The 22,048-nt window shown below is 40.6% G+C and overlaps 1 protein-coding gene across 1 annotated transcript in view; it reads right to left on the bottom strand.

The window, feature by feature from the left end:
* Nucleotides 1-22,048, bottom strand: part of ADAMTS12 (ADAM metallopeptidase with thrombospondin type 1 motif 12) — a 144,731-nt gene that overhangs the window by 121,852 nt on the left and 831 nt on the right. Inside the window, exons 2-3 of the mRNA XM_031063069.1 lie at nucleotides 21,773-21,871; nucleotides 17,274-17,635 (exon numbers count right to left, since the gene is read on the bottom strand). Of these exons, the coding sequence (XP_030918929.1) occupies nucleotides 17,274-17,635; nucleotides 21,773-21,871 (461 nt within the window). The remainder of the gene's footprint in view (nucleotides 1-17,273; nucleotides 17,636-21,772; nucleotides 21,872-22,048) is intronic.

Here is a 22,048-nt window from a genome sequence, read left to right as displayed (position 1 = left end):
ATGGTCTTCTTGTCTGTACAGTTAGAGCTTAATTTACTCAAAATATACTTATTGCTACCCTGTTATTCTTTCATCTGTCAGTGTTGATTTGCTCACATGAGCAGACTCATATTTTCTCAGAAAAAGACTTTTCCCTGTGGCACAGTTACTGCCACTGCTTGCTTCTCTGGCAAATCCAATGCAGTTAACTTTCTTTGAAAGGCACACACAGCTCCTGAAAATCAATGATCTGAACTATCTAAACCTGTCCCCATTATCAGCCCTTCAATTACGACTCTCTGATGTGTGTTTCCACAGTGACACACACAAGGTGTTTTTAGGACAGAGTAAAAAGGAGAAGGAAGGATGTGTGGCAGCAAAGAATACCCTTTGAGTTTTAAACCAGGCTCAAGTCCATCTTGTCCTAGGGACATGAGCTTTCTATTTTTCCCAGTGAGTTTGAAAGCATTACTATGCGAGCAGGAACAACACAAAAAAATACAACTGCTTGAAAATCAACTGTGATTATATTCCCAGGAGATTCTTCCCCACTGCCTCCTCTCTTTCTTACGAGCTTGTTATTTCAGTAAGTATTATCTGCAGCCTGCTGTAGTTTTCTGTATGCAATGAGATTGTTTTCTACTTTAAAATTAGAATATATTAGATTAATAAAAAACCAAACCAAAACAAACAAAAAACCCAAACTAAAACAAAACAAAGGAAAAAAAAAACCAGAAAAAAAAAAAAAAAAACCAAATCAAAAAAGCCACCAAAAACCACAAAACCCCCAATCAATCAAACAAACAAACAAGCAAACAAAAAAAAGTCCCAACCAGTGTGGATGTGTGCAAGCTGTTCTGATAACAGAAGTACGGAAACTGGGACTGAGCTGGTCTTGCATTCTCATATCAGACTTCCAATTTCCACAGCTGTTTACACCTCATGAGACACAGCAATACAAAACAGTCAGAGCTGCAGCAAGCAGACTTCCAGCTCTCACAGGCATCCCCTTCACTGGTAACCTGCACCCCTCACTACTGCCCACAGATGAAGATGCTATTCCCAAACTGTCTGCTCGTTTCCATCCTTTACCTCTCATGCCTGTCTCTTCTAGTTCCTTACAAAGTTTATCAGACACGATTCCAGCATTTGTCTCGTAGATTTGAAAACTTTCCTGTACCCTTACTTCTACCACTAGCAGTTGCAGAGACAAGTAGTTTATTTCAAATCTTCTACTAAGCAACACCTCCATTTTCAAATGGTACTGAACTATATTTAATAAAGCCCTCTAGACACGCAGCTCTTGACAAAACCACACAAGTAACTTGAGCTGCACTGAAGATGGCTGACATTATATTCTTCAGTAAAACAGATTATACATGCCACTCTTGTGTTACAGTCATGTTGCCTAATAATCCTGCAAAAAATGGCAACATTATTTAAAATTCTTGCTTCACTATATGCAAGGAAATCTGCATCAACATACTCAAAGATCTAAAATTCTCAGAGTATACAAAAACATTCAGCATCCCACTGGTGTTTGCCCTTTTCTTGGCTATGCAACAAGAGCAGAACTTGGCCCTCAGCTGTGACCGACTTTTGCAAATCATCTTATCATTTTTATGGCTCAAAAAATATTTTGCTTATAACAAAATCCCCACTCTTCTCATACTCCAAAAGCCCCATGAGATACTATGCCAAACTGATGCTATATTATTAGACCTTTTACAGTAAATTCATGTTCAAAACCAAATCCTCTGCATTTCCATACTGCCTTTAATTTGTATTTCACAAGTGGGTTGGGCAAGAAGCCACTCAGCTGGCTGGGCAGAGGAGCCAGCTGGCCAGTTCATGCAAGGAACCCGCCAGAGACTGCCCACAGAGGCAGCCAAGAAAACACAGCAGGGTCTCCAGCAGCACCCATGGGTCCCTCGTGGGCACCCACCACACTGACTCACCCCGCTGCCCAGCTCTATCACTCCTCCCACCTCAGCCCTGTCCCCACATCTCATCTCTAGTGGGAGCAGTTCTAGCCATTTCCCAGATTTTAAAAATCTGGCACAAACTGATGAGTAAAAACCAGCACATTTTATAACCTGGAACTACTTTCTTTTTTCCAGCTGTACAAAATGAAAATGTCCCTCTGGGCAACCTTTGCTCTGGTAGCTCATAACACAACACATAGAACTGTGTCACTAGTCAGGCATTAAGTTTACACTGCTGCAGAAGACAGGCAGCACATCTCATTCTTCAGCATTAGGATAAAACAGAAGAGCTGGTCTCTGCCTCAGCCTCCACACTAGACAGATTTGGAAGTACTAGAGTGTATTTTCTGTGATGTTATCCAACACCTATGCAGACAACAGAACTTCAAACAATTACAATTTCTTGTTGTTCACATCAAGTTCACCTCTCTGTTTTTAATACAGTTGCTGGAGCACAAATTAGCCTTTCAGAAATTTAAAAAAGAGCAGAGACTACAGAGTAAGCACCATGTCTGCTGTCTGACTAAAACCAGTGCAAGTCTATGCAGAAAAGAATCCAAGCCAGAAAGTAAATAGTCTGCTGCCTCACATACTTGCTCACTAACTTCTTAAAGTGAAAGATGACCCCCAAAAGCCTTTCCAGCACTGGCAAACTGCTCAGAAAATAACTCTCTAAAGAGTTAATCTGGCTCTTACACTGCAGAATTCAGCACGCAAGCACAGAATGCCCAGGCTTCTCTTTCTGCAACTCCGGTGCACTGCGATCATGTAACAAACCAATGTAGGAAACGTTATCTTACTTCAGCAAGAGAAAGCAATGAATCTGAATCCCTAATGAAACCCACACCAAAAAGATACATGATAGTCTTAGAAACTGTAGTACTATTAAGCCTTTTGGACAAAGAGTTAGTGAGCTCCAGGGCACTCTGGGCAGCACCTCCAGTCACTCCCAGGTTTCCCCACTCCTGCTGACAAGCGAGGATACCACCCCAGGAGACAGCAACAAAAGACAGAAAGCAGTAATTGGAGCCTATCTAATTGCAAGAGTCAGAGGCTGTATTTAGACTGACTTGTACCCCATCATCCCCACACTCCCTCAGTGTAGGGGACCTCTGCTCTCTAACAGCCTTCTCCTGCCATCAAATATTCCTGGTACTGCCCAAAGGCACCACAGCACTTTGCTGAAGAGAATAAAAGGATGCCACTGGAGGGGGAAAGGGGTGCCCAGACTACCTCCAAATCAAATGCCATCCTTGTTTTTGGACTAGAGAGGTCATGCAAGTAGTGGCCACACCTGCACCCAGGGGTCAGAGGGAGCAACAAAAGCCAGAGCAAGGGAAGAACAGAGGAGAGAGGGCTGAGCCACACCACACAGGACAGAGTGAGGAGTGACACCTGGGAGCTGCCATTACACTAAAGAGCTGCACTCACAAAGCAACACAGCATCAGTGTGTCAGCCATGAAGGGACAAAAGGGGTCTTAATACAAGGTTATATGAAAACAGAAATGTTGATTTGCTTCAGACAGCATACACTCTAATGGATACAAAATACCACAGCAACTCCAGCAGGACCAAAGCAAAAGGAAAGATTTAGGAGATATTCTTTTCTTGTTACATATTGATAAAAATAATTATGATGGACTCATGTTCTTTAGTGCATCCTGCCTGAATGATGCAGTAACCCTCACTGGTCTGCTTACAGATTCTTCTTAAATGAAGACTGGCCAAGAAGATTTGATACAATCACGGCATCCCAGGGCTTCCTGTTTACAGTGGACAGGTGTGAAATGTATTTGCATCTGTAGGTAAGTCTCAGAATGGGACAAAGGAAGATGATATAAAAACATCCTAAGCCCTGCTTGCACCTCATACTTGTCTCCTTCCTTTCACTGGATCAAATTCCAAAGCACTTGCTGTTGTGGGCACCACACATTTCTCACATCAATGTACTGAGATGCACTCCCCTGCCTTTCTGAGCTAAACCATCCAGAAACCTTTCCTTGGCTGTCCCAAAGGAAAGAGGCTGGGCAGAAGTCTGAGGATTAAAGGATTATATTGGATGACATACAGAGTACAGTCCTCATGCAAACCCTGTTTTCAGGACCCACTTCATTTTTCTCTTGCTGTATACCTGTGGTGGTTAGTAGAGAAACACTTAATACTAAGGAGCAGAAATGCCTCAGATAGGAAAGCAGATGGGACACCCTGAAACAAACTCATTACAAACGTGCTTTTTGCCCAGAACAACTTTTTCTGCCACAAACAGCATGCGCCAGATTCCCTGGCTGCAAAGCTGAGTTACACCACAGCAAAACAGTCCCTGAAGCAAGCCCTGCAGGAATATTGCCATGCTCACTCTCCTCTGGATGTACTTACTCTGCGCCGCCTCAGCCTCCATGCATAACAGTTCCCAGACAACGGAACTTTATGGCTGCCAAGATCTTTACTCTGCAATCAACTGCATGAACAACGCCCTTTTTCTTTTTTTTTTTTTTTCCCTTGTCTTAAAGTTCTGTCTCTCCTTTACTTCCCGTCTCCCCTGCCTTCCTGTGTTACCCACAAGCGTCTCACTTGGTTCGGAAACTTTTGGGTAATCAGAGGGCTGTATTTGGGAAAGGCGTTGGTTTTATTATTTACATCAATCACATTATGTAGACTTGTACAAATACAGATACATTGCACCCTGGAGTATTATCTTCATTTTATTCTATATATCCTTAGAAGAAAGATAAGGTTGAAGTGAACAAAGACCACTCATGAAGGACACAAGATGTTTATCAATCAGATTTCAGAAAAGTGCTGAAAGAGGATGTCTTGACTTCCTGAAATCTCACCTTCATATAGTGCCAGGTATGCCTAAATCATCTCCCACTGTTACCTTATCTCTTATGCTACAATTTAAAACTTCATTTATGTTTTCTTGGTTTTCCAGGTCTTCCCATTTATATCAGCCTGCTTGTTTCAAGAAGAGACTGTGAATCCTCACAAATCACTGAGGTCCCAGTGTTCAAAACAGAACTCAGGCAGCTAGAAACAAGACAAGAAGAGAAACCATAAATGTACAAATCCAGCTGCCAGTTCTACCTTACAAAAACTAAATCTCACATAAGAAGAAAAGGACAGTCTCAGACCAACATCTCTTACCCCCATCCTATTTCTCAAAACTGCTGAAAGCAAACACCTGGGGAATAGTAAAATAAGGTGTGGTACTTCCCACAGATTCTTACCCTTTTTCAAACAGACATGAGAAATGCTTGGTATATCCTGAGTGAACCTTTAGTCACATTTTCCCATATTTTTTTAATCTCTGCTCAAATCCTAGGATCTTTTTTCCTTTTTTTTTCCTCTAAGGTAAAATACTTCTACTAACAACTTACTCCCCAAAAAATCCACAAACTACAAAGCAAATATATTTAAGTCTTAGCGTCACACTTATACCAGATGAGCTTTCAAGATAGAAATGTCTATTATTTGCTAAGTCTAGACTCCACACTATGACACTTGAATTTTCCCTTCTTCAACTTCACATCTTCCACTTCCTGGTAAATGACACAATATCCTGGTCATTCTCCGTACTGATGATACCTTCTAGATCTGCATCCTGAGCAAAGTTGATTCTAGTCCCATGAGTATCAATGAAAATTCTAAATAAAAGTAGCCCCAGAACAGAGACTTAAAGGACCACATGAACAGTCTTTTTTCTCCACGAAATAATAATACCATGAAACTTCAATGTGTCACCCCAAGTGACACAGTGCTCCAAAACACAGAGCTATGAGCACCCTTGACTCGTCCCAAATACACAAGAGTAAATGCTACACACAAATAACCACATACTCCCCGTGCCAGATGTCATTAGCCCAGTTACTGGGATGCAGCCAGGTGGGTGGGGAGGATGATGGGCAGTTCCCAAATGCCTCACAGGACTCCAGTTAGCAATGTCACAGTGGCACTTCGCCAATGGTAGATGTACCATGCAAGTATAAATTAGTGACCTGATTTAATTCTGCAGTGAAGAATACTGCTCCATTCTCTGTGGCATTGCTGCAGATCCTATACAGATAAACAGGTCAATCTACTGCCATGTTCAGGGTAAACTCCTGAAGAGACTTTGTCCCGTAATCAGGTTAAGAAATTAAAAAGAAAGGGCCTAAGAAACCCGGTTGAAGCTTAAGGGTTTGCGGGGAGGGGTTGAGTTAGCGGAGGTTTTCTGCTTTGAGTTTTTGGTTTTGCTTTATTTTTAATTTAGATAATTCTGATCTCCTAACCTGTACACAAAAATAGCCTGTGTGAGGGCTAAGAATGCCAGAGGTATATGGACAATTCACAAATTCCTACATTTCACAGAAATCCACCGTGAGAATCTGAGCTATTATGCCTAATGTTTTCTTCTCATCTGAGCTTCTAATTCGCGCACCGTTTATCCACTTACAGACTCTGTACATCACTTTATCTCTATGTTCTGCATCTTGAGTCTTCACACTGGACTGTCTGGATGAATAATGGCTTTCAATTCATTTTTTATATAGGACTTTATAGTTCAAAGAACAGAAGTTCTTAGTAATGGGGAAACACAAAACATTTGTAAAAGATGAAAAAATGCAACTCAGTTCAGCTAGCTCAGTCTCCATAAAGAAGCTTGACATAAACAAACTTGGCTTGTTTATATTTAAAATATCGAATTGTCATTCAGTCCTTCACAGAACACATTTCTTGAGAAGTGTTATGATAATCAACTTAACTAGAAATAGTACCATATAAAGCAACATTCACAGCCATAACATGAAGAGACTATGCCAAAAGCTGCTCTTCTGCCTTGCCAGAAGATGATGTGTCCTAATTATGAGAAAATGGCCAAAAAGATAACACAACTGGGCTGGAGATAACATTCCTTACTAAAGCAATTCAGAATACTGGTGCAAAATAAATTTAATATCCTAAAACCTCACCTGGGTAAATAACTGTAGCTGATGATCTGGCATGATATTTAATGAATTTAATGTTATTTCTATTTTATCTTAAAAAATACTAATATTAAAATCTATATTCTTTGAAAAGACAGCTACCAATTTCCTGGAAGGCAGTGATTGCTACTGCAGGCAGGAGCTTTGTGGTTAGTCGTAGCTAATTTACACTCTCCTGTTTCATTCCCTCCTCAGAGTTGGATTGCTTTCACAGGTGCAGTAATGGTCATTTCGCCTCATAAAACTCCTTGGCATTTCTCTCCTGAACTGCTACTACTCTCAGACTTTCGATCTTTTTTCCAAAGCCAAGTGAAATCCATTTCCTGATTTGAAAGAGAACACTTAATTCGATAAACAAGTGGCATGCTGTCTCTGTAGCTTAGCTAGCAATAAAATAAGAAACATGCAGTTCTCTGTGTAAGGAGAAAACCTGTATTTTTCTAATTTATCCCATTTTTTCTGACAGCTGAGACTGGGGTCCTGCTTCCAAGAAGCAGCAATAGCTTGTGCTGTGCATTTTGGTGAAAAAAGGATTATAACACACCTGTTGGTTTTTGACAAGCATCTGCCACCAGCTGTGACTTAACAACATTATATAAAGATACATTAAAAATCTCAGCAAGTACTCAGCCACTCTGAACTGACATGATGTAGTAAGAAATACAGTTTCTCTTTTTGATTATAAGTTATTCGGAAAAAGACAACAGCTGTTGCAAAGTATGCGGGCAATGCAGTTCAAACATTTTGGTGCGGTCTATAACCATGGCAAAAACAGTTTAATAAACATTAAAATCTACTGAGGAAGATCCAAAAAAAGGACATCCAGACTCCATATAGAAAGCAAAGCCAGAAAGAGCTTGTATTTTAACTAATTTCTTACGCCTCATGGCAGCAACAACCAATTCTTGCTTTCCCCTCCACACACAACTTTTAAGAGAAGGCACCTGTGTTAAAATACAGATATGGCAAAAACACTCTCGCTTGGTGAACACCTGCTGTAAACCCTGTGCCATAAGAACACAGAAATGGCCAGACTGGATTAAAACAAAGATCCTTCCAACTCAGGAGCCTTTACAGTAGACACAAGCAGATTTTTATGGAAAGGCTGCAAGAACAGAGCAAAGATAAAAGGACAGAATCACTGAACTTCAGATGTTCTGGAAAACTTCCAGTTCGGGATGTCTTGAGTTAAAGGCTACTTTCTCGTCACTTTGCCGGAGTTCTTCTCCGCTACTTGCTCATTTTACCCATCTACTCCCCTGCCATTCAAGATACTTCACTGTCTACCTTCTACACAGCCAACTGAAATGACAGATCTCACAGTTGGCAATTCAGCAATCTTATATTAATTCATTTGGAAAAGCAACTTAATGGGTTTTGTGTGTTTTTTATTAATAATGAAGCTTCTTGGCTATGGCTTTTCTCCTTCAACCAATTTCCTTGTCTTAACATCTGGATTAAAAATTAGTTTACAATCTGTTATACAGGATATTAGAAAACTCTAGGAAGTTATTAAAGTAAGGACAAAGGACAACCAATGAATGTCAGAAAACTCCTGAGAGTGAGCAGCTGGACAAGAAAGAAAAAAAATGTAATTAATAGATGAATGAAAATTCATACAGCACTGCACAGTGAAGGGGGAAAAGCAGCATATGGACTCTGATCTAGATGCTACTGTGCAGAAAGAACCTGAGCTACTGTTTTCATGAGGAAAAAAAATAGAACTATGTAACAAACTAATCTTAACAGCGGACCAACAAAGCTGTCAAGTGTCTGCAATTACCAAGAAACAAAAAAAAAAAAATTAGGAATACACTATGTCACTGAGTAAATAATCTCAAACACTAAACTCAGTGTTTCACTGTTCACTGTGTCCTCCATGACAACAACTCCAGGAAGCATCAAATGAAACTGATTAAAAAAGCTGGTGAAAAACAAATGAAGATATATCTAAATCATTTTCAGTATATAATTAATATGTAAAGATTTATATTTCTAACACTAAGTAAAGCAGTGCCCAGATAATATGCGCAATACTTATACATCAATAGGTTTTCCTCCAAAAATTTGATCTGAGTTGAAAACAGAAGCAAGGATGACCAAATGAGAGATGGCCAACTGCCATGTTCTTACTCATATCCGGATATTTACTTAGTCATTGTTGGACAGAGGATGCTGGGTAAAACAGACACTGACCCTATCCACAGTCTCCATTTTTATGGTTTTGACCAGATTTGGTCAATGACTGTTCTAGATAAGGAAACAGACAGAATTAACACTGCATAAAAATCAGTAGATATTCAAGTTCGGACTGATCATTTAAAACTGCGTTTGTTTCAAATATATACATTTCAAAAGAGGGTGGGAGGGAAGAGTGAATTTGCAAAAAGGAATCTTGAAACCCAAAGCTCTGCGTTAGCCTTTACTGTGAGTTCTAACCAGAATTAGTTTAGATCTACTCTTGGGCTTTCCATGCATCCACAAGCAGTTTATTAGGGATCTACTGTTTGCCATGAGAACTGGAACACACCATGAACAAGTTTAAACACAGACATTGTTTAACTAAGACCACAAGCTTTTTCATGACTACTCACTCATTTTTAATGCTTGTCCTTCTCCAGAGCACACCTGAAGCCAGTGTGTATATAAAGCAACAAAATACCCTAGACTAAATCACTAAATACTTAAATGCTGTTGCAATTAAGAAATGAGTTGGGCAAGTACATTGTTAAGCACCAGAATCTTGGGGGAAAAAAAACAAACACAACAACTTTTTTGGCCACAGTGTGGTAACAAGAAATACATACAGCAGGACAGAAACCTTCTCAGCACACCAAATAGATCTGAACCCAATAGCTTTAGCTGCAGTGCAGCTGTTCTGCAGTGACAGAGCTACATGTATGAATACAGATTTGCATGTGTGTGTGTCTGATGTTTGTGCACATATAACCAAGTCCTTATGCTGACACTGTGCAGAGACTGCAGCTGTTCCTCTCTGACAGACAAAGAGAATTGAAGAGGCCATTGTGAAAATGGAATAAAGAAGAAAAAGTTATATGAACAGCAGAACTATCAAAGCCTTGGTCCCTCACAGATTTGCTTCTCACATGTGCTCCATTTCCCCAGTCCAAGCAATTTCGTCCAATCTCTCCTGAACTCTCAGTGCTCCTCACCATCAGCAGGGACATGGGCAGGACTGCACCTCACTCAGTAACAACTTAGAGCTGCGCTGAGCCACTGGCCAAGCTGAGTGCGCACATCCATCATTTCACTGATCAAAAGTTCTCACCTTCACCTGCAAAATTCTTAAGAACTTAATGGGTTTGATGCCTACACTTCTCTTTCAGAGAATGAAACAAAAACTTCCAAAGATAATAGAAGATATTAAAATAAATAAAGAACAGACTATTTTACAAACCTTACATTATTAAGAATCAAAGCAAAATAGATGTTATGCATATTTTTCACTTCTGCATCCTGAACCTGAAGTCAGAATCTCACAGATTTCCCTCAGTAAACATAAACATTTTGTAAAAAGACACCAAAGTAATGAAATCATGACATAGCAGATTGGTTACAAAGGCTCATGGAAACTGGAAAGATGATTGACAGCTCTGCACATGAACATTATTCCTAAATAATTAGCAAATATATAGATATATATTTAAGCAAGAGATTAAGATTCCTTAAAACTACCTTATAAGAGTAATCCTTTCATATTCTCAAAAAATCATTATCTTGAAGGAGCATTCTAAATCTGAGTACTCCATCCACACAAGCTCACAAAGACTAATCCTTTTTTTAACCTACCCCACTCTTCCACTGAATGTAACACTGAATGTAATGACTCTTCCACTGAAATGTAACACAATGTTATAAAAGCTCCGGTCAGACCCAGCTTCTGGTCTAACAACTTCATATTGGTTAAAGGTGACAAGGCCAAAAGCAGGAGCCACAGACACAGCCAGATTCTCATGTATTGAGATCGCTGATGAGATTCGTTTGACCTGTCAATTAAGAGTATTTTTGCAGACAAAAGACTGGGGGAAGGGAGCTGGCAGATGGATAGCTGAAGCTTAAACACAAAGAAAGGGATGGATGTTAAAGTACTGCAGCAAATACTAATGAAAGTTTGAAGGATTAATCTATTGGGGGATGGGGGTAGACCCCCACAGACCACCACACACCCTGCCTTTGGATCATCTTCGAAAAGAAAAACAAAACTATGCAACACAACAACAACACTAGTCAGTCAAGGAGAATACCCAGATATTTATTACTATAATGGAGAAACAAGGCAAACCAAGCACGACAAAGAACAGATGCACAGCAAAAACTGCATTTACTTTCAGTGTATATTTTTCTACTTGCAATATTTTCCATACTACTGCATGTGAGAAGAGACGTACAGCAGCTACACAACCAGGTTAGTTGGCAGCTCTTTCCTTCTTTAGGATTGCCAGAACAAGTCAAATTGCAGTAATCAGACTGTGGAAGCCCCATGGTATCCAGCCATGGAGCAATTCCCATCCCTGAGGAAAATGCTGGCAGCTTGACCTCATTCTTGCCTCTCTCCAAACACCATATTCCTACATTTTGGTTCCACCAGATCATCCTTTGCCAGACAAACCAAAAGAGGACGCAGTGGAGATGCCACTGACACCAAAGTAAGGAGATACCACTGGCAGAGAAGCAGATATGGCCATACTTCCAAACACAAGCAGGACCCACCCAGTACCATCCCTCAGGGAAAAGACAAGAAGACTGTCTCAGAGGAAGGAAGGAGAGATGAGAGAAGAGCAGGAGATCCCTGAAGAACTTCTGGTTTTGTCTCCCAGAAGCCATGTTCACAGAATGGAATTAGTGTATCTCAGGAAGCACTACAGGAATACATTACAATTCAACTCATAAAATTAAAACAGCCACCTAAACAGCACATGTGCCCAAATGTGTTCTGGGTGTGCCTGTCACAGGTCAGGGATCAGCACTGAATCGAATTTCAGGCGGTCAAAAGTTTCAGTGAGGAAAACATTACATGCCCCCTTTCCATAACAGTCTTCTCACTGCCATATATTTTGCCACTTTTAATAATCAAAATACACTTCCATTGGAAGAGGAACAATTCTACTAGCTGCATGTGTACTACAAGTGAATAAAAAGACACGGTTATTTTTCTGGGCTATAGGAGTGAATTGTGTAGTTCTTTAGCTTTGCTAAACCTTGGTAACTACCTTTAACAACGGATTAGCAAACAAATGGTCAGTAATCAAACAAGCTCAAATGCTGGGAGATACAGAAGCAGATAAAAGTATGTATTATAAGCTTAGCAAGACATTTTAGTCTTCCATTACTTTAGAACAAATATTATAAAACTGTTTTAAAGATTATTTTATTCTCAAACCTCATCTAAGGAAAAAACCAAGTCCAACATGTTGAAGGCTGTTTTCTGTATCTACAGGAGAGGACAGTCTAAACAGCAGTATTAGACCACTATCTGTCACAGAGCCCATTATCACTAAAATATTTTTATGATACCTGCACAGAATTGTTCAACTTGGGACAGATCATAAGACAGCAACACGTGGGTCAACATAAAAACAGCATCTCACATTAACTAGAAAAGCTTATTGGCATGTAGCAGGTGAATTCCCCCAAACTGATGCAAGTCTGCAAAAGATAAAAGCTACACTGAGAAGACAGGTGGAACTGGATGAGTACCAGAGCTCATTCTGGGTTTCATACAACAGTGATATCCTGCAACAGAGAACAGTTACATTCAAGCAGAATTCAGTCACCATTCCACTTCAGTGACAAGTTTGTCACTGGTGTCAGGATAGACAAAGACGTGCCCAGAGAGGTCCCACTTGGAGCATCTCCTACCAGCTGCTACACGAACAGTCATACAGCCACCAATTAAAGGTCTACAAAGGTCTGCCCTGACTGTGGCCCAGCACAGAGAGAATGGAGGTGGGGGAAACATTTCAAAAATCTTTTCAAAGGCACCCAGCACTTCTTAAAAACAGTGATGTCCAGCAGGACAGAGGCAACCCTCTGACTAGCTGGAGATAGCCAAAGCGGGATCTGCCCACAGGCCCTGTATGGCCAGGAGTTTACCAGATACACGGGCACAGATTTCCATACTAATATCCTTCCACTCTCCTCCCTTTACCATGCTAATGCCTTTGAAGATGAATGCATCCCCCCCAGAGCAACTGTTGATTGACATCTCTGCTCTGTAAACAAGTGTCAAGGAAACAAAGCCTTAATAATGCTCTGTCATCTAAAAATACTATAAACAATGTCTGTGTTACTGATGGATAAAAGGGGGCCTTGTTCCTAATGAAGAGGATGGACTATCAGAGGAAAATTCACTTCCCAGCTCTGTAGGACTTGGTGCATACAAACCCAGGATATTCATTCAACTTCACTGGGCTTTGCTCGCTCCCAGCCCTACTGAGAGGACAAGCTGACACCACTGCTCCAACACAAGGGATCCTCAGCACTAGCACACAAATGACAATTAAGAAATTAGTATTGGGAAAGTTCATTGCAGCCTTCTGTGGAAAGGCACTGCGAAAACTCAAAGCATTATTAGAAGAGTGCCCTAAATAGACTGCCAAGACAGCCAATCCAAACATCATTTTCACTCAAAGATATAAAAATAAATCAATTCCTTCCTTTACTTCATCTTGGAAATTTTCCTGTATCTAAGTGATTTCATGTTTGCTCCCCTGCCAAGTGCCACAGCTTGATGTTTCTTGTGTTCCAGTAGTGACTCCCCCACCGGGATTCCCTCATCCAACTGTGACCCAAAATAAACAGTGAGGGCTGTCTCACTCTGCCCATGTTAACAAATGCCTTATTCAAAATGGCTCAGAAGTGCAAAAGACTTTACTAAGCAACTGACCCATAGAGGAAGAGACAGAGATTACAGCATCATGTTCTTCAACCTGCTAAGAAGGTCATGATCAATCTATCATGGAAGGGAAACTAAGATTTCACAAGGTGTAAGAAAAAATTTATTTGGAAATTACATCTTATTTCCTCCAGATCTCTTGATAAATATCCTCTGTATCCCCTTGCCCTGATCAAATTCCTTTATGAATCTTTTTTTCCCCATATATACTTCTGAAAACAGAGACACAGTTACTTTTTTTTTTTTAAAGAACAACGTCACACAAAGACTGTACCACCAGTTCTCATATCTCACATCTATCACTCTGATATTTCCTTTGCAGGCCATTTTGTGAACATTAAAAAATACATCAGCAATGCCTATGTAATGCCAAGGGAAGTAGGAATACATTTCAAAGTTAAAATGAAAGGGAGATGAAAATACATTTCTAGATTTTCTGTTTTCAGTGCACTATGTGAGTGATTTTTAAGACAAACACAAACCTACAGCAAACTCTTTTTGGTTCTTATACACCACTATTGTCCTGGAATATCAGAAACTGTCAAATACAAACCAAACAGACTCAAAATGAGAAGTTATTCCACAAAGAGGACTAGAACTAGGAACACTCTAGAACACTCTCCCACAGGCATTTTTAGGATTTTATTATGTTCCAATTCAGCCCACCATTTGTAAAATTGGAGTGGACATATTCTAAGAAATTCACTAGGGAAGAATTACAAAATAATAATGCAACATTTGACACTAAAAATGACAACCAAGAGGATATTCCATAAAACATATTTATTTAATCAAATCAGTACATTCCAGTTGTATTTTTTCACCAGCTCCAATGACTAAGAAAGCAAAAAAAATGAAGTTTAGGGATCACAGAGTTTCCTGTCATTCATTACCATGGTAAATTGGTGCTTCACTGAGCTTATTAAAAAATGCCTCAGCAACAAAAGCACAATAGGCTTTCATTTGATGATGAACCTGAAGTGTCAAGACCAAACAGCATCAGGGAAGGAGCATCACTAACATTCCTGCTCCCAGTACTTGAAAGCTAAGATTACTGACTGGTTTCCACCAGCTCCTGGGTTATGAGGCTTGAGCACATCAGCACAGTTTTACAACAGCAAACAAGCTAGTCATTTCTCCTCATGCCATCATCTATTCATCTCCTCAGATACTTTAGTATCTGAAGCAAGTTTCTCTAATTTCCTGGTGTTTACTTACTCTCAGTTCTTCATTCTCCTCCCCTTCTTCACAAGAGTAAATGGAAAAAAATATTTTCAATAGAAAAACACAAGTCATCCCAGAAAGAAAAAAAGACAGAAATAGACCTTATGATGAAGAGCAAAAAATTGAGAATCACCAGGATGAAAATAAATCAACTCTGAACTCTGAAATGTGGAGACAACCACAAACAAAAAAAAGTTTCAGAAATGTTAGGTTTTTATTATGAAAATCAGATTTCATTTTTCATAGGTGACAAAATTATTCATCAATAGATGTTTTCATGTGACACTAGATCTTTTGGAATTAGCTTTCAGGGGAAAGGCAAGCTAAATCACCTTTCCCTAGCTTGTGGCACACAGGAGGATCAAGATACAGACCCAATTCTTACTGCAACCTCTTCAGAGCAGCAACTCCTGTACTTCAAAAATCATCACATCAAAACCATCATGTTTTTATCCAGAGGCAAATTCATTTATTCAGCCTGAATTAATTTGTGATTATATATTTTCAAAGTTTCATTTTGGGGCAGGCTGGGAACAGAAAACCTCAACAGTGATTTTTCTGATACAAGTGCTCTTTCAAAACCTCCAAATGAAAATCAAAGTCAAAAAAGTTTGTAACACATATGAAAGGATAACTTTAGAAGGTATTACCAAGCTGAATTTAAAATGCCAACTGTATTTTTTTTAGTTCTTGTTGCAGACTAAATACTTCCAAAGATATAATGAAGATCGAGCACCACATTTTCAAGCTCTCATCCAACTGAAAAATAACAAAGACATTCTGGTAAAGCACAAAACAAAACAACCAAAAGAACTACTTGTATCATCGTATGTTCTTTTATTTACTGACCCTGTATGACCAAAAGATGTTTTGGAGAAATTTTGATCAGTTGGTTCCCACCAGAAATGTAACTTAAAAAATAAAATGCATGAATCTTCATACCTGTGGGACTGAAATTTCTGCCCTCAAGCAATGGTTTGTTTCTCCAGGAAACATGCCAAATGTGTTATCAGCACTTCCGAAAACTCCAGAGTTTCCTATTTCATACATACCAGCACTGTCTTCATGTTGTTTCTTACACACTGCCAGAAGACTTTCCATGGTTTCTGAAAGCTTCACACAGCTCAACAGCAAGGAACACACCTTGATACTGACAGGTCAGCAGGGAAAGGTTACACTTCACACTTTACCCACCCTGGCGTTCAGGCTCAGAACTGAAGCATCAAACCCCAGCCTGCTGCAGATTTGAGATGTGTTGGCCAGAAAGGATCAGTCCCCTGCTTCAGGGGTTCTCAAACATTGTCATTTGACATTCCAGGCACGTGCAGTCAAGGCAGGAGAGCATGTGCATGCTGCACACCTTTCACCATCACCTCTGCCTGTACACTCCACAAACCCTTTGGGTTCTGCCTCTCACACATCACACATGCCACTTTACACACCTTGCTACATCCCCTTCCCACTCAGGCAGTTTGTTCCTTCTTCCCCTCCAGAAAGGCATTCTCAGCCTCATGCTCTAGCGCAAACAGAAACCGAAGCTATGGCTGTGATTAAAAGCCACACAGCATGGAAAAGGTTTCCATCTCCTTTTCTCAGTGTGAACCACTGAAATATTCAACTTCAAGCTCCAGCCTTAGAAGTGCTCTTGGACACAAGGCGCCTAGCAATGGTTAACACTTGAATTCAGAGCTCTGGCTAAGGTTGCATCTAATCTATCATTTATATCTGAAGCTGCAGTGCAGTTCATAAGGAAACAACTGCGTTTTCCCAACCTACCATCCATGGGTGTGATTCACAGAGTAGTTTCAGTGTACTTGAGCTACACTGCTTTTAGAGGAGAACAGAACAGAAGCTCATATTCGGATGCATTGGTAAGGCAATCCAGCTACTAATAGAATCAAAGCAATGACTCGATATTTGGATGGCTTCAAGCTGTATGACTAACAGAAACCTTCAGTCCAGATCACCAAAAAAAAAAAAGAATCTAGCTAAAAGTAAATGCCAAGGGGCTTCAGCATCACCTTTTGACTTTCTGATTCTTCAAAAAACCCGAACAACATCCATAGAATTAAACATTCTTTCTGAGTTAGTAGGGCATCAGACTGGCTCATCCAGTTTCTTAGCAGACATATTCATAAAATACCAGCTCAGCTCTAATGACACCAGAAATAGCCCAAAACCCCAGTAAAGATCACACCACTTACCAGGCCACTGCAAGTGCTGATCGCTGCTGTCCCACTGCCAGAGCCGGGCTGCCACGCTGTGCCAAGGAAGTGGCAAGGAACTCCTGAGTGAGCTGAAATCTTCGCTCTGGTGTGGTTGCCACGTCTCCTTTCTACTACGTAGTTATGGGAAAGAAATCCCATGTGGATAGTCAAGTTAAAAAACAGATCTTTCTCCTTGTGATTAATTTTGTAATATACCACATTTTCACTTTTTCTGAGATGTCTCTTCTTCCTCAGGCTTGAGATGGGATGGTGTAGATTAAAAGAAAGAAAATGCCCACTTGCATCTACTCTTGCTGGATGAACCACGTGGTATTCTGGCACAGTCTTCACAAATTGCTCTGAGAGAAAGGGCGGGGGTGGGGAGAAACAAAACTAGAGTGAGTACTAGCCTGTTCAGTTCTCATATAATTCAAAGGAAAAATCAGAAGTGAGAGCAACTCACCACAACATCCTACTGACAGGCAGTGCGCTGACTACTATGGAATACATTCCTCATTTAGGCTTTCCATTCTCCCATTGTAACACTCAGTTTAGAAGCTAAACATTCTTCTTTTCAAACATTTTGTCCCCATTCATATAAAAGACTGACTGTCATGCACACCCCCCTCTCCCAATCCCAAAGGGCTTGGGAACCCTCCATGACCTAGGTCTCCAGGACATGATACTCTGATCAAGGAGTGTGATCTTCACACATCCAAAAAACTGACCACCTGAAATTGGACAGAGAGCCTTGCAAACACACAAAGGTGAAGAGAACACAAATTGATCATTTGTAGTAACAGCATCTCAGTAGCACCAGCTTTAGCAGCTGCTGCAGCTGCAGCTTCAGAATTTCAAAGGAGGGTTTGCAGAGAATGAAGTAATCGTGCTCTGTTGTATAAGGCGTTCCAAGCAGGGTAAGACTGGAAATCTTATCACTTCTCAGAATCTAGCAGGGAAGAAGATACAGAAGAAACACCAGCTGTAACAAATTTTATTTTTTTAAATTAATGTGAAACGCAAAAGCCCCATGCAAATAACACAAATCCATGTAAAACACAATCCATAAGAATTCATACCCTAAGGGCCAGATCTGCTGGGATACTTGAATTCTACCCAAGAAATGACAGTCTGAACACATTTAATTAAAAAGAAGTTATGATGGCACGCATTAGTCCAGTTCCTCTTTACCCAGAGTTGCTCTTCATTCCCAAAGTCCCAGCCACTCACACATAAAGTGACTACACCTCATTCATTAATTAAGCTGCTTAACAAAGCAATTAGCCTGTTCCAGCTGCTTCCAGGCTAGGTCTAGTTAGACAATCCTTTTAGAAGCATTTCTCCCTCTATTGCCTGTACCTTCGAAGTCATAGAGGAAAAATCCTGCCTAAGCATGCAGCTGTCTGGATTCATCCCCTTCTGGAAGGAGCACATCTCAGCTGCCCTCATTAGCTGCAGTTTAAGACGTGGCTGCTTGAGTTTCCTCAGGCCAAGGACCCCTGAGACAAATGCACTGAAACACTTCCAACTGAAAGGAAAGCAAAACAAAACACACAAAGTCCCCAGCCTCCCAGCACATATAGAACTACATCAGAAATCTGGCCTAGTTTCAGCAGCACCTCTACTTCAGAAGTAAGCTAATTCTCTTACACAACAGATTTCTTTGTACACAAGCCTGCAGTGACTTGGAGCATTTGCAGGACAAGCCACAGCAGTGGGGTTTTGGGCCTTCACAGACAGAGCCAGGTCTTGACAACAAGGACAATAATGCCTACCACAGGTTCTGAGAGACATCTGCCCCTGTCCATTGAGGGGACTGAGACACTGGAAACTCAGTGCACACCTTCATGCCTGCAATTTGCACTGCCTGTGGACAGCAAAAAAGGTGCTGGATGCCTGATAATTCAGCAGCTGAAGCTAACCCAAGCCTCCTCACACTCTACAGGGAAGCAGAAAAGAAAAAAAATACAGGTAGAAGAGATAAGAAACACCAAAAAATACAGCATATCTGCAAATGTTAAATTGTGAGACTTCTGGGAAGTACCATATCCCAATATGGGACTTCCCAGACAAGGGACTTCCATATGGCTAGCAAAGTCAGACTAGCAGAGAATGCTGCAAGACCAGCCCCCATTTCTGTGGTTTTCAGCACAATTAATTAAATAATCAAATCCAATGCCTGAAGGAAAACTTACTCATTTGCTGTCACTGTGCAATTTGCCTCTGCCTGATGTCTTGAACCTAATTTGTTGCGGCTTAACTGCTGAATTCCATGCTAGACCAAAGACTTCTGGTTTTGGATTTAAAACTATGCAAGGAAGTTTTTTACTTCATCACTATAGCATCACTTAGTGTACAGAGGTTAAAGAAAAGTAGGCCATCAGCATCAGTAAGATACGAAACAATGGGGAAGCATTGGATTATCAAAGCAGAGAAACTGAACTTCTTTCATATACATATTAAATACTTGTTTAGTTACTGGAGAGAGGAATTATGCTGCAATAATAATGTACTGTAATACAACTGCAGAAATGAATTATTAAAAACCCTTCAAAAGACCAGAGGGAATAAGATTACAACACAAAAGTCTAACAGGAAGAGGGTAATTATATTTCTGCAAGTAATCACTATCAGTACAGTTTTGCTTAGACACTTGGGTAAAAGGCAGCCCTAACTATAACAGAAAAATCTACTGAGCTCCACACTAAGCCTAAGACAGCATAGTTTCTGCCTGGAGAAGAGCGTAAAACAGACAAGAGGTATAATTTTGGTGATCCCTTTCTGCCCTTCTAGGAAAGAACAAAATTCATGCAACGCAGACTGCTCAAAATCAGGGGCTGCATCCTTCAACACCGAATACTCTAGTTTCATATAGTAACATGAATTCCTATTAAAACACCTCAAGTTTCCATAAAATTTTGCAGCAGCAAACATAAATGGAGAGAACAAATGCCACTGACAAGCTGTGGCACTGGCATGTCACAGCATCCCCCTTGGACACCCAGCATACTCTCCACTCCAGGGGAGTTCTGCCTGTCGTGTGGACACTGCTCAGGATTTACAGTCCAGGAAAAGTGGCTGTGTAGCTCCGGAGAATGTTTTGTCTTTCCAGAACTACAGCCTGGGTATGCTGGCTTGTGTTGGTGCTGTGAATGAGACCGAAACATGGCAATGAGCAGCACACACTTGAGTCACGACTTTGCTCTGCAATCACAGTGTCTGCTCAGGCCCTTGGGCACACAGGACAGGCAATGTTCAGGCTCTTCACACTCGTTTTGAGGAGCTCAAGTATTGTTTAAGTTGTCAGAGAAATCTTCCCTGCAGACCTTTTTAATTCCACATCATTGTAAACATCTGATAATATTCAAAACCACTCCTGTGTGTTCTGCTCCTCTGTGGATGCAAATTCACCACACATGGCAGAGAATTGCCTTATTAAGAATGGCTGTACGCAAAGTGAATAAACTAGGATAAAAATATACATGATCTGTCACACATGACAGGAAAACCACAATTTACTTTAAATACATAACATGTTCCCTGACAAAATTCCTTTAAAATGCAACACACCATCATTTGCCATTGTTTCATCTCCATCTTTGTAGTTTGTGTACATGTGCTCCTCAGACCCTCTGGCTTCTTTTCAAACCATTCCCTGGGATAGGAAATAGTGTGGCTCATCTTGTGAGGAAGAATCACACCCAGGAAACACAGCAAGCTCCAAAGCCCCACAGCAGAGAGCAGGCCTTCAGCAGTCAGCAAGGGCATCCCCAATGTCCCATCCACCACACTTACGGATGTAGAGACAGCAGAACACTTCAGCTCCACCACATAAAAATTTCATTCCACACCTCACACTGCAAGAAACCTTCCTGTGTAAAAAATTAGCCACATTCTTAACTGCACTTTTACTGAATGCTATTTGCAAATTCTTGGAAAAGACTATTTTCCATGCCTAGAAAGTTAAATTACTTCTACATTAATTTCCACATGCCCAGCAATTAAACGGCCACTACATGCTAACACAACCATCCCTGTTCTGTGCCATGTACAGTCACAGGGATGTAATTATTGCTAGCATCCACTTTCAATGAATTAATCAGGAACCATCTTTAGGATATTTGAAAATTCACTTTTCAGGCACCTTATTTTAACACTTTTCAGGCACTTTATTTAAACACCTTTCCACAGTCTCTGAGAGGTACAGAAGATTTTCTCTTTTGTGTTCAAGCTCTTTTGAAAGCACCACAGCTGTTGATTGCATCAGGAAGCAAAATTTCCTCATATACTTTTGGATCTTCTACTGCCAGGCAGAATCTTCCAACTACTCAAAATTCTTCTCCCTTGGGAGTCACGATTTTCCTTAAACAGGCAAAAACTAAAATAAAAAATAAAATTCCTTGCACTCCCCACTCCAAAAGAGGACAAAATAACCCAACTGTGAGGGCAGCCTCAAAGAAACTTCTCCCGCGGGTGAAGTCTGATTTGTAATTTACCATTCTCACTAAATGTGAGAAACTCACAGCGGGTGCTGAACCCTGCTAAAACCAATCCTTCTACAGTGCCGGCTGCTTTGGTACAGAAGCGATGGCTTGCTTAAAAATAAATACACAATCAGGACAGTAAACTTCTTCGCTTTAGTAGCACAGAACGATCCCGGCATTTAGAGAGCTGCCTCTGAACGGCGAAGATCTGCAACAGGCAGGGTTTAGCAATACCTTCATCTCTACACAGCCAAACTCTGCCCGGCAGCCCTAGAAGGCGCAGCCAGA

This window comes from Geospiza fortis, unplaced genomic scaffold, assembly GCF_000277835.1.
Source record: "Geospiza fortis unplaced genomic scaffold, GeoFor_1.0 scaffold174, whole genome shotgun sequence".
Classification (NCBI taxonomy): Eukaryota; Metazoa; Chordata; class Aves; order Passeriformes; family Thraupidae; genus Geospiza; species Geospiza fortis.
The sequence above is the reverse complement of the archived record's forward strand: the minus strand, read 5'-3'. Positions and strand labels throughout refer to the sequence as shown.